The sequence below is a fragment of the Grammomys surdaster genome, unplaced genomic scaffold, assembly GCF_004785775.1.
Source record: "Grammomys surdaster isolate TR1022 unplaced genomic scaffold, NIH_TR_1.0 749, whole genome shotgun sequence".
Taxonomy (NCBI): domain Eukaryota; kingdom Metazoa; phylum Chordata; class Mammalia; order Rodentia; family Muridae; genus Grammomys; species Grammomys surdaster.
The window spans coordinates 55,715-72,207 of NW_021605168.1; the positions used below are offsets into that span (position 1 = coordinate 55,715).

Sequence of the window (16,493 nt, forward strand, 5' to 3'; positions counted from 1 at the left end):
GTAACAAACTGCTTTCTAACAATTTTTTTTTTTGGTTTTTCGAGACAGAGTTTCTCTGTGTAGCCCTGGCTGTCCTGGAACTCACTCGGTAGACCAGGCTGGCCTCGAACTCAGAAATCCGCCTGCCTCTGCCTCCCGCCACCACCGCCCGGCTCCTAACAATTTTTCATTAGGCCTAGTATGCACAGAGAGAATCTTTACAGTATTCACAGGTTACAAGACAAGAAGAGATGACCAGTTAAAGTGTTGAGAATACATCACTGCTCCTGTGACATGCTGTAGCCGCCTGTGGCCATGGATGAACTGGGTTTACCTGAAAGGAGGTCTGGAAATGAAAAAGGGAGACGTAGAGGCAAGAGAAGCATGAAGTCAAGACAAAGTTTTCTGATCAAGGCTCAAATTTTTAATATTCAGCTCTTCTATTTAAAGGGAAAGTCCCAAGAACCCATTCTTATTTCAGCCAGAGATGGGTGGGAGAATCCATCCTTTGTTATAGCTGGAGATGTCTCAAGGCAAGCTCAGCAGGCAGTCTATTCTTCTAAGTTCCTGTAGGAGGTTGTAAGTGTAGCCAAGGTGGATAACTCCATCTAGGTCCTATTATTAGGTCTGTTGTGGTAAACAAGGTCTTTCTGGCCTGCTCAAGGCTGGATGGAGGGCACAACCGGGTGTCCTAATATTCATTAAAATTCATGTACATATCTTATGTTCTTCTGAAGCAGAAAACATTAAAAAATATTACAGAAAGATTGCAAGAATCTGAGGATGTAGAGGATGTGGTGAAGAACAATTTACACCTACCCTGACAAGGTCATCATCGCTGATCATGGAGTAGAGAAGGCTCTGGCTTTATAGATATAGAAGTAAGTTCACACACTGCAGCCATATCCTGTAAATGGCAGAGACATTTAGATACCACAGTTCTATGTTAGTAGTGGTGACATTGTTAACATTCCCTGAAGCAGGACAGTAATTGGAACCTATTCTAATAAAGTAATTGGGTTTTATAACTTACTTCCTTCCTGTTCCAGTAGTGCAGGACCCTGGGGCAATCTGGCAGAGTATATAGAAGGTAAACAGTAAACTGAGATGAGAACTCCAGTTCAGAAGTATTCCTCTGTGCCCCACAGATGTGGGTATTTTCCAAGATGCTGTCTTTGTGTCGACCTTGCCTCTGTACGTAAGCTCTCACTAATGCTCTTATAAGTAAATATTATACATTTGTTGGTTCTCCAAGTTATTTGCTGAGATTCTTTCCTTAGAGTTCTATCTTGTGTATCTGATGTTAAAAGACATATTTAATTGAGAAGTCTTAGGAACAAAATCATAGTCTAGAGAGGACTTGCTCAGGCACGAAATAGACCATTTTATATAAGTTTTTAAATATGTGATTTCTCTTTCTCCTTAACACAAGTGATAATTATTAAGATTATTCAGTATCTTACTTGAACTAAAGGAAACAAAATGATGATGATGATGATGATGATGATGATGATGATAAAAGTTTCCTGAGGTGGTTGAAGCTTGTAATTCCAGTTCTGGCGTTTAAAAAGACAGATTGGTTTTGGTAAACTGACCAGCCCAATTAATTAATGAATCATGAAAGTTTTTGTGGAATTTAGATTTCTGAAAATCACATTTTTTTATTTTGGAAAATACGTAGGAATGGTATCAAGAAATATAAAATATGATCTAACCTTTTTTTTTATAAATTGCTTCTTTTGTGTTTACAGTGAAATGTTAGAGATCTGTCTGTGTCTCGAGCAGGGACTCTTATCTGTTAGGAGCAAGGGGTTAGAATCCCCCTCGGGGAGAGGAGCAACAGATCCTGCTCCACACAGGGATTGTATACTGGATTTGATTGTGAGATTTTCAGCTCCACGAGAGGGAAGAGAGAGTACACCAGAGAGACAGAGGTTTTGGGATTCAGTTACTTCTTTAATGATAATGCACAGCAAGCAATATATTATCAGAAATGCTAAGGTTATTACTACAACAAGATATTGCCACATTTCCTGTGCATTACCTCTAACAATATGCAAAATGAACACAAACAATAGATTGCTAATTGCCAAAGAAATAAGCATAGCAATAAATATATCATTCATTCATGGATTATACGACCTGAGTCCTTTTGATAGTGTTGGGTTATAGGTGGTTTGAGTCCCTGAAGGTGGGGTCAGGCTGTAGCTTTCCAATAGTTGAATTGCTAATTTGACCTCGCAGGGTGCTTGATCAAGAAGCTGGGGGCGTTTTCTCTCAGTTTGAAGTCTGAGCTTGATCACTAAATTGGAGGTGTAGGTTCTCTTTTTTAACTTTTGTGATGACCTGGTGCTGAGGAGGCGTTGTCCAGAGGATCACATTGGCCACAAGTGTCATGGCTACAAGTGTGAATGAAGTGCTCTGGTCGGACTCCTCTTTTATGTTGGATTTGGTGTTACTCCTGACAGGGCAGATAACCACTCGTACCTGTTGTCGCCAGGCGCTGACCTCATCACAGTTGGTTATCACAGCACAACATTTACTTCCAGACTTGTCCTTACAAGTACCAGACATGTCTCTGCAAGTTTCCTATTACAAAATGGAGTTGGTCCTGTTTAAGGGCCTGCTTCTTACGGTCTGTCCATCTGTCGGTCTGCTGATTTAGCAAATTAGGGAGGAATACAACATTTATAATTGCCAAAATTGTAAAGATTGTTTGACAGAACAAGAAATAATGTAGATAAAATGAAGATTACTAGGACTTCTGTGCTCACTTGATCAAAGGCAAAATTGGTGCTTTACATTCAGCAACATCTCCAGAACTGAGTCTCAGCACCATAGATGGAAGTCTCTGGGACACACATAATTAAGAGACCATAGATGTGTAAGGCAAACTCAGGTGGGGTAGAGAGTCTATAGTGCTGGCATTCAGCTTACCAGAATCTATTAATAAGACTTAACAAAAGTGATATAATTTTGTAAGACTCCTTTTCACCAGGACAATTTGACAATATTACATTGACCTACTCTAAGCCCAACTTCACAGAAAACTCAATCAGAATCTTTGGTAAAAGAGCAGTCAATGACAGTATTATGAGTTAGCAAATCCAGCAGGCAGTATCCTTTCATGACTGGATTCTCTCATCCTATTAAGCAATAGGTAACTGTGTGTTTACTTTTATAAGGTATGAAGACACAACACACAAATAAAGTGTACTGTCCCAGTCAAAATGCAAACCCTGCATGCTGAGTCAGAGACAGTGTAATCAGAACAGTGAAGGTCAGCATAAATTCCCAATAGCAAACTGTCAGTGGTGAATGATTTTAAAAGACTTGTCAGAAGGCCAATCTAGCTCCTGGTCCTGCAGGTTCGTGTTCTCTGCATAGACTTAGCTGATTGTGGGCAGCAGCTGTGGTTCTCTGTATGAAGACCCAGAACCTCAGCTGCATGAAGGAATTCAAGGTCAAAAGTTTCTCCATGTCAGAAGAGGATTGAGACTGTGTATCTCTGAATGGAGAAGCACAGAGAAGATGGTGTCCATAATTAGTGAAGGAAGATGGATGGTGAAGAGCTGGCCGAGAAAGCCAAAGGAAAAAGAAGGCAGATGCAGAGCATTTCAGCCTGGAAGGGAACAAAAGGCAGCCTCTGAAATCTAAACAAAATATCCAATAAAAACTAAATAAAAATTAAAAAGGAGAGGATGGTGAGGGAAAATCTGGAGGTAGTAGCAGTGGAGAAGATAAAGAGCAAGAAGTAAGCCTTGGTTCAGAGAATACAGGGAAAAAGAAGGAAGATGGAGTGTGATCAAGTTTCTCTGATGCAGTGGGACAGAAATCAAACTCAGGCCCTACTTCACAAGTTAAGGCAGCAGAAGAGACAGAATAGTCAAATTCAAGTAAACTGGGTCAAAGAAAAAAAATCTATTTGATTTTGGCGAAGTGGTAACAGTGACAAAGGAAGTGAATGTTGCATCTAAATCCTCTGGCAAGATGGAAGAGAAGAACCAGAGACAGAATGTCATTTCAGCTACCATCACTCTCTGCTTGGTTGGGGATGTAGAGGTCAAATGGTGGGAGCAGCCAGTTGGGGTAGAAAAAGGGAGCCAAAAACAAATGACAAAACAGAACAATTGCATAACATGAAAATCACTGAGAAGTAAAAAGTGAACAGGGAGAGCTTCAAAGAGAAAGAAGGGGTTGCTGAAGAACTGGCCATTCATATCCAAGGGCCAGAGCCCACACTGAACAGAAAGATTTCTTGACCACACGGACCATGGCCGGTTTGAAAGGTGAGATCTCACCCTGGGCAAAATGAAAACTTGGCATTTTGGTTAAAAGCTACACCTCGATGATGAGACCTTTACTGTGTTCTGTGAAATGTGAAATGTGAAGTGGCTCTGGCATTCTTTATTGTTTTCCAGCAAAACCTTTTTTTCTATCTACATTGTATTTTGGTTTATGTGTCTTTTGTATCTTAATCTCCCATGGTATTTATTTTGCTTTTTGAATTTTGTCTTCAAGTAATTAATCAAAAAGAAAAAATATAGAAGATATGCAAATAAATTAGCTCACTGAGAATTTAGCTCAAAATGTTAAAAAAAATCCAGTGCTATTTTTGATAGCATTGCAAAAATTTGACCAATATCCGATTTCTCTATATAGCTATATAAAATTATTTAATTGAATCTTTCAGTGGTAGATGTTTTCTTACCACAACAGCTGTTCAAGGACACTGGACAGAAATTAAAATAGCCTTGATAATCTCTAAGGAATGAATCTCATCCTAGCTTCTGTTTCTGTATAGCAGGGACAGTCCTGATTCTTTTGGCATCAAACCTCCTTTTGTGGGAGAATGTGGCCTCTGTACCCATGCATACCAGTTTGGCTGAATATGGTGAGATGTCTCTAAGTGACCTGCTTGATCATGCCATCATACTATCTCATAATGTCAGTGAGCTCACTGCGGAAATGCACAGCATGTTTGTAAGTACCTCACTTTGGTTTCTGACAAAATGGGCCTCCGAGCCAGCTATTGTAGAGCTCTGTGGTTTACTAGGAAGCATGCTACAGCAGATTTAGATGATCTATATCATCACTAATAGAAAGCATCCTTAATTGAAAAGTATAACAATCACGGAAGAGACTTGAAATTATAAGTGGAAAACCTCTTTGGGAGGCTAGCTGGGGGTATAGTGGGGAATGACTACAGAATTAGTAGGGAAGCAACAGGTGAAAAGATCAGTTTCTTAATTCTTCCAGCTCATGTTTTTATGCAGTACTTATTTTAAAAAATATATATATACAGCTAGTGAATATCAGAAAAGTGGTAAAATGTTGCAATGCAGATTTGAGGATCTCAGAATTCGTATTATCCACAGAAAGCAGAATTGACAACACATGTGGAAGGTCAGCCCTACCACAGTGAGATGGAAGGTCATAACAGGTTAAGTTCTGGCACTGCCAGTCCAACAAGCTTTACGTATGCTGAAGCAGACAAAAAAGAGATGAAGTCTCGAAGAAGGTAGTAAAAACCAACCAATACCTGAACAGTGCCTTTGATCTCCACAGTGGTACTACTGCTTGATGACATTCTCTTTCCCTTGCAAAAACCTGCCTGTGTGTGCATACGCACAAGCACGCAGAGATAAAACAAAAATAACTTTAACAAATGAAACAAGTTTCTGATGTTGCTGTTATGTACTAATTTACTCATGTCCTAATTAAGATAATATTTTTTTGCTAGCTCGAGGATGTGCTATATAAACCAGGCAGGTGGTTCACTGACAGCTACCTTACTGCCTGCCACACATCTACATTAACTATTTCAGTGTCTAAGGAGGGAGCCCGACAGATGCCGGTGAGTCTACAGCATGTCCTTTAAGCTGAAGTATGGAGTAGTTCACACTGGCTTTGCCCTGCAGAAGGTGGTTATATGTAAGAAAATAGTTTAATCACACATGTAGAAAAATGAAGGAAGGGGGATTAATCAAAGACAGAACATATTATAGAGATGATAAATTGTAAGTGAAATCAAAGATTAATAATGTCTTACAACCATAAATTGTGCATTCAGATGAACTATTTTACCAATGCCTATAGCTAGAACTTTAGGTATTATTTTGCAGGACACTTTGAATTGAGCTGCACACATGCTTAAATATAATCATGTTTATGTATAGCAAATATAAATACAGTTTCATTAATTATACATTTGAAATGCTTCTGTGTTTACCACTTTGCATCTTATTGATCACAAGGAATTTTCTTCTTGACTTTCAATATTCCTGGTTTTACTGTTGCTTCTAACCTAAATGTCCATTCCTTAATAAATTTCTTGTCTTCTCCCAGTCCTTACTGAAACTCAGCTTAATAGGTCAATCCCAATAAAACTTTACAGATCTCAGGATATACCTATCATATCGGCTCTGATGTCAAGGTTCATGTATCAAGCTATCTTCAATTTATAATTGCTATATAAATTACAATTGTTTTGTAATTCCTTTCTTATTATTTATTTTAATCAAACACATATGTAGTTGGAGATATATCACATTGACAAAATGTTGGACATCGTGGATCAATAGAATCCAACTGAGTATTTGTTTCATGGCAAAAAAAAAAAAAAAGCCAACTATGCTGTAGCAGCACTAGAGCATTTTTTCAGAGATTAGCATCATATATGACCTTGGCAGTGAGCTCACACTTGGAAATAAAGTCTCTTCTGTTTTCCATCACATACTCATTAAAACCAATGTTGTTTTCTTGTTCTTCACCTGCATATACTCATACATAGGTTGCTCAGCAAGAGGCAAGTGGCTATTTTCTGGTAGCTCAGAAAGACAAATATATAAAGATCTGTCTTCTTTGAAGATTTCTCCCAGTGTCTTAAAGCAAGTAGAAAAAATCACAAATGAATGTATCAATGAATAATGTGATATTTTACTATAGTGAATCCTTCTAGAGAAGAATTCCTATGGAAAAGTCATTTGGGCCACTTGCCACTTAAGAGTAGTACTGATACCAATTTTATGAGAATCAAGTCTTGTGACTATTTGCTCAGCTGTTTTGTGGAGAAACAAACAATAAAAAAAAAATCAAAACTACTGATTTCACCAAGAGAACAGATAGAACTTCATAGAGTAACAAACATATTATTAAACATATTATCATTGGAAAAAGTACTTAGTGAAATCAGACATATTTAGTATGCTTTTTTAAAACTATAGACAAAGGACTAAATTTGGAGATTTTCATAACAAATTATATCTACATTTTTTTCACATAAATATGATAAATAGATGCTACGATCAGTTTCTTTGAGACTATAACACATGGGCTAACTCTGCTATATTTCCTCAATCTTGATACAGTTGTTTAATTATTGGTTTTTAGGGTGTATTCCTTGTGAAAGAGATGATCAGTATGTTGGGATCTTGGATATACCCTCTCTATCATGTAGCGACTGAACTGAGTCGTATGGAGGAAGCCCCTGATGAGATTATATCAAGAGCAAGAAACATTGAAGGAAAAATCAGAGTACTTATAGATACTCTTAAAGGGATACTCAGCAAGGTATGCAGCCTTATATTCCTTTGTTTTTCATTCATCAGAGAGGTGACCACTGTAGTAAGGAATGAATGCATACCTACCTAATTTTACATATAGAAAATTTAGTCATCCATTGTGATAGATGGTCTTTTCACTAAACATTTCCTGGCAGTGTAATCCATCTCAAAGTTGCTTTCCTGGGTATTTTACACCCCAGAAATCTCCCTTTATCCTGTTTGAACAACTACCTTCCCTTTGCAAGGGAAAAAATTCTGACAGCATCACCAGATATAACTATCCAACAATCACTGGACTATTTGTACCTAAAATTATTAGGTGCAGTTCTTACAGTGGATTCCACTTAGTTGAAAAGTAGAACTGGGAAGAATCAGGCAAGTATCCTCCAGGCCAATACTGAGGACATGTTTAAATTCCCTCATGAGAGACCTGAGACTAGGTCCTACCTTGTTCCTTGCTAAAAATCCATCTCTGTAAGGCAAGCAGTATCTTCCTGACTCTCTATTTGCCTTATATGTGAGAATACCCTTAATCTGGTATCTACTTTATTCAGGAAAGGTATTTAAAAATCTCTCTTATAGAATTTTCACAGCTAATGCATTCACACTACTTTGGCATAGATACATTAAAATTCAACCCTCTGTCTGAGATCTTATAATTCTAAGTTCAACCCAAGAGTTTTCCCAATATTTAAAATGAGTAACAGCAAGTAAATAATGGTGAATAATAACTGAATATCTTTTGGTGATTAGATTCAGCCTGGATCCCCAGAAAATGAGAGATACCCCGTGTGGAATGAACTGGCATCCCTGCAGTCACCTGATGATGAAGTTCGCCATTTTGCTTTGTTTAACTTATTCCAGTGCTTGGTCAAGGATTCACGTAAGATTGACTCTCATCTCAGGCTACTGAAGTGTAAACTTGTCTATTACAGAGATTGTTAATCTCACAACCATCCAATTTACTTTTAGAGTGATTGTTTTTAATCTGTCTTGTTTAACCCAATTTTTAATTTGTAACTTTGAATGAATGCTTTGTGTGTGTGTGTGTGTGTGTGTGTGTGTGAAGAATCCTTCATTAGAAATAAAATTGGACTCTTTAAACATGTTAATGTCTAAAATCCAAGTTTGTCAACATCTCATTTTTTTCCATATAATAAATATAAAAAAATATAGCACTAGCATGGATATGTAGGTATCAAGACTTGTCACCATTAACAGAAGTTTGATTGCAAATAATGCAATTCACCATTTATATAGAATTATATCAAATCACTATGACTCACCTAATTAGATCACTGGCAATTAAAAATGACTCTATCCTAACAAGAATAAGGAAGCCCCAAATACCTTCAGAAAGGCAAACACTCTCTATGGCATAATTTTCATGTGAAATGATAAGCAGTAAAAATAATATGGAACTTTATTATGCTCAATTCCATTAAACTTTTAGATAGTGCAAAAGCTGTTAGGTGTTAAACATGCGTCAGTCTCCTGTCTCCTTGCATTTCTCCTCAAATTTATTTTAGGTACCTCTCTTGTCTTTCCTTTACTCAGGATCTAGCAAGACTTATTTGGTCTAGTTTCAAATACATCTCAGTCAAATTATTTACTACATTCCTCTTGACATCTTAGAGCCCACATCACACATCAAAGAAGACAGAAAGGATTAGTCCCTACAATATTTCTTTTCACTTTTCTACCACTGAATACACATTCATTTAATGTTCTTAAGATAGGATGGTAGATCAGCAGAAATGGAATAGTGTCTCACTACAAATTTGCTTATTCAACTTGAGCATATATTACTGGCAGGATTCAAATTGAATTAGGAATCTTTAAGCTGCAAAATCCAGGGCATTCAATCACTACTGAACCCTTCCAGTAATCTCAACCACTTCATTTCCTTTCCTTTTCATAGAGATTCATAATGGATCAGAAAGTAAAATATGATATAGGCTATAATTCACTATAACTAAGACTGGAAGAATGAACACAAATCAGTCTATGTCTATACTAGCCACAAGTAGAAATTTAGCTCAATTTTCATTAAAGATTTTTTTCTATTTTGTTTTTTAAGCATTCCTCTGTGCTCTGGTTTAGAACTGGGATATGTAAATATCCTTGTTTTTGAAGGCCATTAGAACTGTGATGAATCAGTAAAGACTCTACATGAAAAAAACATAATGATGGAAGGAAGCATTGTTATTGGGATTTTCCTGGAGATCATAACTAGGATATGAGTTCATTTTTTCCCTTCTGCCATTGTTTCCACATGGTCCTAGCATAATGGGATCAATGTAAAATCTTCAATGATCTAAAACCACTTTCAACTGTAAATTAACTGTGCAATTTTACATCTGAATGTTATTTTCTCAAGTTGTGCAATGGCAATGGAAAGCTGACTACTAATGTATTGTTTGTATTCTTTCTTAAATCTAACTTAGATTTATCCAAGTCTTACTATCAAGAGATGATCAGCCAACCACTATTAAAAATAATTATGATCTACAACTACTGCAAATATATTACTCCTTTGATTGATGAACAATAAAGCCATTCTAATATGTTGTAAAAGTCACACGAATAACATGATACCTTCTAAGCATACCCAGCAAGCATTAAAATGTATCCCTTCTATATGAAAAAATTCTGCTACAATAAAGACCAATGTGCATAGAAGAAAAAGATAAGAAAACCAACCATGAAATACAGGGGAACCATTTTACCCTAGATGAGTATGATATCTTTAATTATATGCCACTGCATGCCTACACACCATAGGAGAAGATGGATAACTCAAACTAGGTTGACTTCTGACCTGACATCCATGTGAAAATCACATTGAAAAGACCTATTCTAGTATGTAAAATGGCTTTCTGAATTTACTACTCAAAACCACTCATTTTACGTAATTGCACAAAGAAAAATAGAAATGTTACAGATCAAATTAAGCAATTTGAAACCTTTTTGAATACAACAAATGGTTTAACAATTCTTTCAAATGTAATTCATGGTCAGGCTAAGAATGTAAAAATTATATCTTACCCTTGTCAGATTAACTAAATGATGCTTCATCCATAAGCACTAAATTATGCCTATGCATGAAGCATCATTTAGTTAATTTGACAATAAACAATAAAGTATAACTATTGACTTTCCAAACTTATAAATAGCTTCAAGGATCAATGGTTAGCCATTTAACTATTATGTGTTTCCTAATATGTGTATCCAGTTTTTGGCAAGTGATGACCCCACACTGATAAGCAAGACAAATATACATGACCTCATTGAATGTAATTTCTTACTGGGAAAGGCACATAACACAAAAACCACACCAGAATACTATGAAGCAGACAAATATACTCTTAGGGAGTGTAAAACTCAAAGCAAAGCTCAATTTTTTTTGTCAGACTACTATTTATTCTCTTGGATCACAGATTAAGCATTTTCTCTGTTCTTTAGGATTTATGTCCCTCCTACAAAATTTCAAAATGTCTCCTTCTAGCACCAGCTAAACTTTAGAAGTGTAATTCATGTTGATCACTTCAAGTTGATAAACAAGAGTTTTTCAACTATGCAAAGTTTTCAGTTGAACTGAAAAACTTACGAATAATTGTTCAGCAAATTCCTGAAAATGTAGTGCATATTGAATGTAATGATTTAAAACCTGTTTCAGAGGTCTATTTAAAATAAACCTCAATTTATTGATCAAGTCTTACCAGTACTCACCATTATGTAATTTAAATTGTAACATATATGTTGTTATCATTTCATTATAACATATTCATAAAGTGTTTGAATAAAGAACCAGATACATTGATAACAGAAATAGCTATTCTAAAGCATTTACACAAGTAAATATATAAACTCTCTATTGTCATCAAACACAATAATATTTATGTATAAATTAAATCTAAACTTTCATAAATTCAGAAGCAACTTGGAATAAAATTATATATCTTCATATATGTATAAGACTTAATATGATCAATTACTAAGCATTATTAGATATTTTATTGTCTAATGGTCAATTTTTCAAGTAATAAATTTTATATTGAAATCTGACATTAGAATCCTCACTAAATGAGTGTAAATCCTGAGGTACTTTTATAGCAAACTGATGATGTAAACAGTGAACTAAACTCTCCATAGTTATTATTATACATCTCCATTCTCAGAAATGATTAAGGAAGAAATTCCAAGTACTCAAATATAAAAACAGTAACAATCCTAGTTAGTCAGGGAGTGATAATTATTCATGTATCAGAGAGCATTTTTTTTCAGCATCTGAGGATTTTACAAAAAAAGAAAAAATGATTTGAGAGTATCCACTTAATTCTGCCTTATCAGGGCAGGGTTTTTTCCTTTGACCATACATATTCCTTTAGTTTACACAGACCCTAGAATTATCTTTATACAATAATCTTAGACCTGCTTGATATCATCTTCTAGGAAAGATGAAAAAGGGAACTAAGATAATTGATTAATCATGTAACAAAATTAAACTTTAAGCTTTTTTTTTCTTTTCTGTTTTCTTTTTTCTTCAATGCAAGGACCAGAATAATAACAGAGAACAACACCTAAATTATATATTGGAGTAAGACCAAAAAAGGAAGTGAAAGATCTGTACATTTAAAAAAAAGTTAAAGCACTGAAGAGAAAATATTATACTGTGATTGTCAGATTTCATCTCGTGAAAATAGTTACAGTGCCAAAAAACAGTTTGATGGTTCAGGGTTCTTCTGCTGAAAATCCAGTTACTTTCCTCAAGGTTAAAGAAGAAATTAAACCATATGGTAAAAGGAAGAATACCTGAGAGATAAGAGATATGGAACAGAAGTGTGTGGTGGGCCAGTGAATGAATTATACATATAATAATAAATATGATATGTTCTAATAAAGTATATTATTAAATGAAATAATTCTAAAATCAATAAAGAAGTAGAAACAAATCTAAAGATAAAAACAAATGTCAAAAAAGTGATGATTCCATTATTAGTTAGGGAGGAATGTTGCTCACAGTTTCATGTTCTTGAAAGTATCATACTTGCTTTAAGTTACACTGGTATGGAAGACAGTAGAACTTTAAAATCTTTACTTAGACTTTAAAATCTACAGTTCTTCTTGGGATAAAGACTTTGAACAACCAATTGATTAACAGCAATAACAACACAAAGAGAAAACAAAATTAAAAGAAGGAGAGGAAGGAAAGGAGAAATGTAGGGAAAAGAGAAGTGGAAAGGTTTGTTTTAAAATAGATTATGTGGATAAAATTGGAAAGAGAACAGGAAAATGGAAGAGAAGTGGGAAGTAGATTTTTAAAAAGTAGAGAAAGGAAAGGAAGGCTGAGGAGGAGAAGCAAAATATAGCAACTGACTATCTAGTGAACTATAATTGGGTATCCAATAATTGTTTTATGAAGTGGCTAGAGGTACATGAATCTGATACTGTTCTAGGAGGAAATTGATTCTAAGGGAAGAAAGGTATTAGGTAGAAAGGTTCTAGTGGGAAGTTGAATTTTCTGTTACCATTGCAGGAAACTCATCCTCATATGTAAAGAAGAGTAATCATTGGCAATTTGATATCTGCACTTAACAGAGATTTCTTACAAAAGTTTCATCTAAGGACAGTATGTTTGCATGTAAAATTGAGTGCTCCTCAATTGAATATGTAGTGGGTTATATGTAGCAGAGCCTTATTTCTGATTGAAGATGCATTTCCATAATCACACTGATCCATGAATGATATATTCTTCTGGTGTGTTTCTTGAAAACCATTATACATTTTGAATAAGATACCCCCACAACACCATTAAGAATCACGTTCCCTACATTGATCAGAGTTGAACACTGGTAGAACCCGACTATTTTCTGCAAGTCTAGTACGCTGTCAACGTGCTGAATTCAAGAATTGGAAAGTAAGTTTTCATAATGTCAGTATTATATACAGATAAATATACAAAAATGACACATGAAAACATGATACAGACAAAACTCTTAGATATTTACAAAAATTACTTTTCACATAAAATATCACTTAACAAAGCCATTAAGATAATAGGGGTATATTATTACTTACGGTTACAAATACCATAGCATATATATTCAAATATTTATTCAAATTAAAACATAAACAGATAAGTTCTTTAAACTTTTGGGCATATATTCCACAAACAAGAAAGCTTGACCCCAACTGCCAATATCTGAAAGTAGAAACACTTTATATCATCTGGTACAGGAAAAATAACTAAGATGACTCCTCTTTCCCCTCATTTATAATGTAGTTTCTATGAAAAGAATAAAAAAACACTTACTTGCTACCACAGAATAAGAAATAAAAACCCAGGTGACAGGAATGGTACTTTCTTTGTAGTTGTTCAGTGATGCACCATAGATATAGAAAAATTAACTATTTCCAGTACTTTTTATACCTTCCCAAATTTAGTAGTAAGACTCTATTAGTAAAGAAACAAGCACACAAGTCAGATAATATGGAGAAAGTAAGGTGTTACAGACCTGGATAGTTTATCATGACTAAATAAATTTACTAGTGCTAGATGGTGCTATGAACAGTACCAGAGGGGGGAAAATTAGTCATCAATCTGACCTAGTCACAAAACATAGAACCTATAATAGTGACTGGCTGAAAAGATATGACCACTGGTACAATAGTGGTCTGAACACCATGGGAGTAAGGAACCTCTTTCTTATTGGATTTAAAGCCTATTCTGCAAGAAGACGGCTGTATTTGGCACCATCATTGGAATATGAATATGGAGCTAGACACTTCATGGATCATAGCTGACAACCTGTACTTAACATTCTCCTAAATGAACATAGTATTTAAAAGACTCCTAACTTACCATTATATTTCTAGATTCTCATACCCCTTAGTCAGCATCTGAGAAATTGCTGTTTGCAACAGATGTTGATAATAACTCATCATTGACCAAGTTATAGAATAAAAGGGGCAGCAGAATGCTTAGCCTTAAATGGACATAATACCTTCTTTCTCCTAAGATGCAAGAATCTCTGATAAAGTGGTGGCAGAAAGTAAGGGCCACAAGACATGGATGTCTATGATGAAAATGTCTTCTCTATAGAGCAGGGCAGCTATACATAAAAGCAAAGATACTGTGACAGTATGAGTAAGACTTGTATTAGCCCAAGCTAGACAAAATCCCAATCTCAATTGTATACTTTGGCAGGAAGCTTCACCTCCATCAAAAGACTATTTGAGCACTGAGGGGGGGGCGGGCAGAGAAACACAGAAACAGAAAGAGAGAAAGAAATATGAGAGAGGGAGAGAGAGAGAGAGAGAGAGAGAGAGAGAGAGAGAGAGAGAGAGAGATTTCTCTAAAAGCTCAGAACCTGGGAAGATGATCATGATACAAAAAATACTTTGATAGTGCATATTTATCTTGATAAGTTTAACAAGAGCTACAAAGGAGGAAAAAGTGGATATGTAGGATGAAGAAGAGATATCTTAATTGTTGAGGAGGTAAATGAATATAATCAAAACATTCTGTACAAAATTATCAAAATATGTAATTTTTTAAGTCAAAGGGGAAAGATTAGTAAAGAAGCAGGAGATCATCAGGATCAGAAGGGCAACAAAAGATGTTAACAGTGTCAATGTGACTGAAATACAAAATGTTAAAATAAAACCCATTATTATCATTTTTAGTACATGCTAATAAATTTTTAAAGGGGTAGATTTTGGAAACATATAAAATGTCTTAAGTATAGTATAAATCATAACTATATCATAAAGCTAAATTTTCTGGCCCACAGGCAATCCTGGATGGGTAAAATACAGAAACCTGAGAATGAGCAAGCTTGAATTTGTCCTAAGTGCAGAAGTGATCTCCTCCCCAAAGAGTACATTGTGTACAGTTCTGTAGTAAACATAGGAATTCTACATGGGAGTGTTTAGGGGAGCATCTGTTGTACAACTTTTTGGAAACTTTTGCCCAAGAGTGAAAAATATTAGGTAATCATTGTTTTTCCCAGAAATTTGTCTGGGGAGGAAATTACTCAGCTCCAGGATCTTTCAGAAAACATTCTTTGCACTTAAATAGGTCCTTTACACTGGGAAAACCAAAAGCCATAAGAATATACTGACTGTGGCATGTATGACCCACATTTAGCAAAGCATCAGCTACATTAAACAGAACAGCTCAGGAAAAAAAGTGATTATAATTTATAAAAAGCAAGTATTGTCACTGGAGCGTTTGCTTTTAGCAGTGGTTCCTAACTTCTGAATCATGACTCCTTTGAAGGGCAAGCAATTCTTTCATAGGGGCCACCTAAGAGCTTTGGAAATCATAGATATTTACATTACAATTTATAACAGTTGAAAAATTATGGTTACAAAAATAATTTTATGATTGGGGATCACCACAACATTAAGAACTGTATTAAATGGTCACCATGACATTAAAATGGCCACAGCATTAGGTAGGTTGAGAGTCACTGCTTTAGAGGAAAACACGGTTATAAAAATTGGTTGGTGTTCAACATGAATTGAACACTTATGAAGATTTTGTTTAGCATCCACATAGATGAAAAATTCAGATATAATTCTACACTTTCATGAACTATGTAGCTGTAGGGCTTAGGAGAGTATGCTGACCATCTCCAAAGCTGTCAGTATGTAGATCTTACCTCTATGAGTATTATTAATAATTTAGTAACACATCTGAAAAATAAACAGAGAGATTAACAGCTAAAGATAGTTACTAAAGAATGGCATGGTGGACAAGCACTCCTAAGATTTATGTTTCTTGAGTGAAATGTCACTGCATGTCATGGGTTATCTCACTGTGATTTAGAAGACAGCAAGGTCTCAAGGGTGCTTAAACTCAGGCTCTTGAGACTATGAACAAATAGAGGAAGGAACTGACTGGAATCAGTTGTGAAGACATTTCCTCATCTCACTCCATGA

The 16,493-nt window shown here is 35.4% G+C and overlaps 1 protein-coding gene across 1 annotated transcript; it reads left to right on the forward strand.

The window, feature by feature from the left end:
• The first annotated feature begins 1,122 nt into the window (after positions 1-1,122).
• LOC114633716 (prolactin-6A1-like) lies at positions 1,123-8,650 on the forward strand. Its single transcript, XM_028782321.1, has 5 exons — positions 1,123-1,173; positions 4,784-4,962; positions 5,723-5,836; positions 7,372-7,551; positions 8,298-8,650. The coding sequence occupies exons 1-5, from the start codon at positions 1,128-1,130 to the stop codon at positions 8,487-8,489; spliced, it is 711 nt and encodes a 236-aa protein (XP_028638154.1). The 5' UTR covers positions 1,123-1,127; the 3' UTR covers positions 8,490-8,650.
• Positions 8,651-16,493: the final 7,843 nt, after the last annotated feature.

Bases quoted from the DNA above. Each gene is read 5' to 3' on its own strand.
- LOC114633716 (XM_028782321.1), top strand. From the start codon at position 1,128: ATGTGGGTATTTTCCAAGATGCTGTCTTTGTGTCGACCTTGCCTCT. The intron at 4,963-5,722 runs GTAAGTACCTCA...TTTTTTTGCTAG, and splicing joins CGGAAATGCACAGCATGTTT to CTCGAGGATGTGCTATATAA. The intron at 5,837-7,371 runs GTGAGTCTACAG...ATTGGTTTTTAG, and splicing joins AGGGAGCCCGACAGATGCCG to GGTGTATTCCTTGTGAAAGA.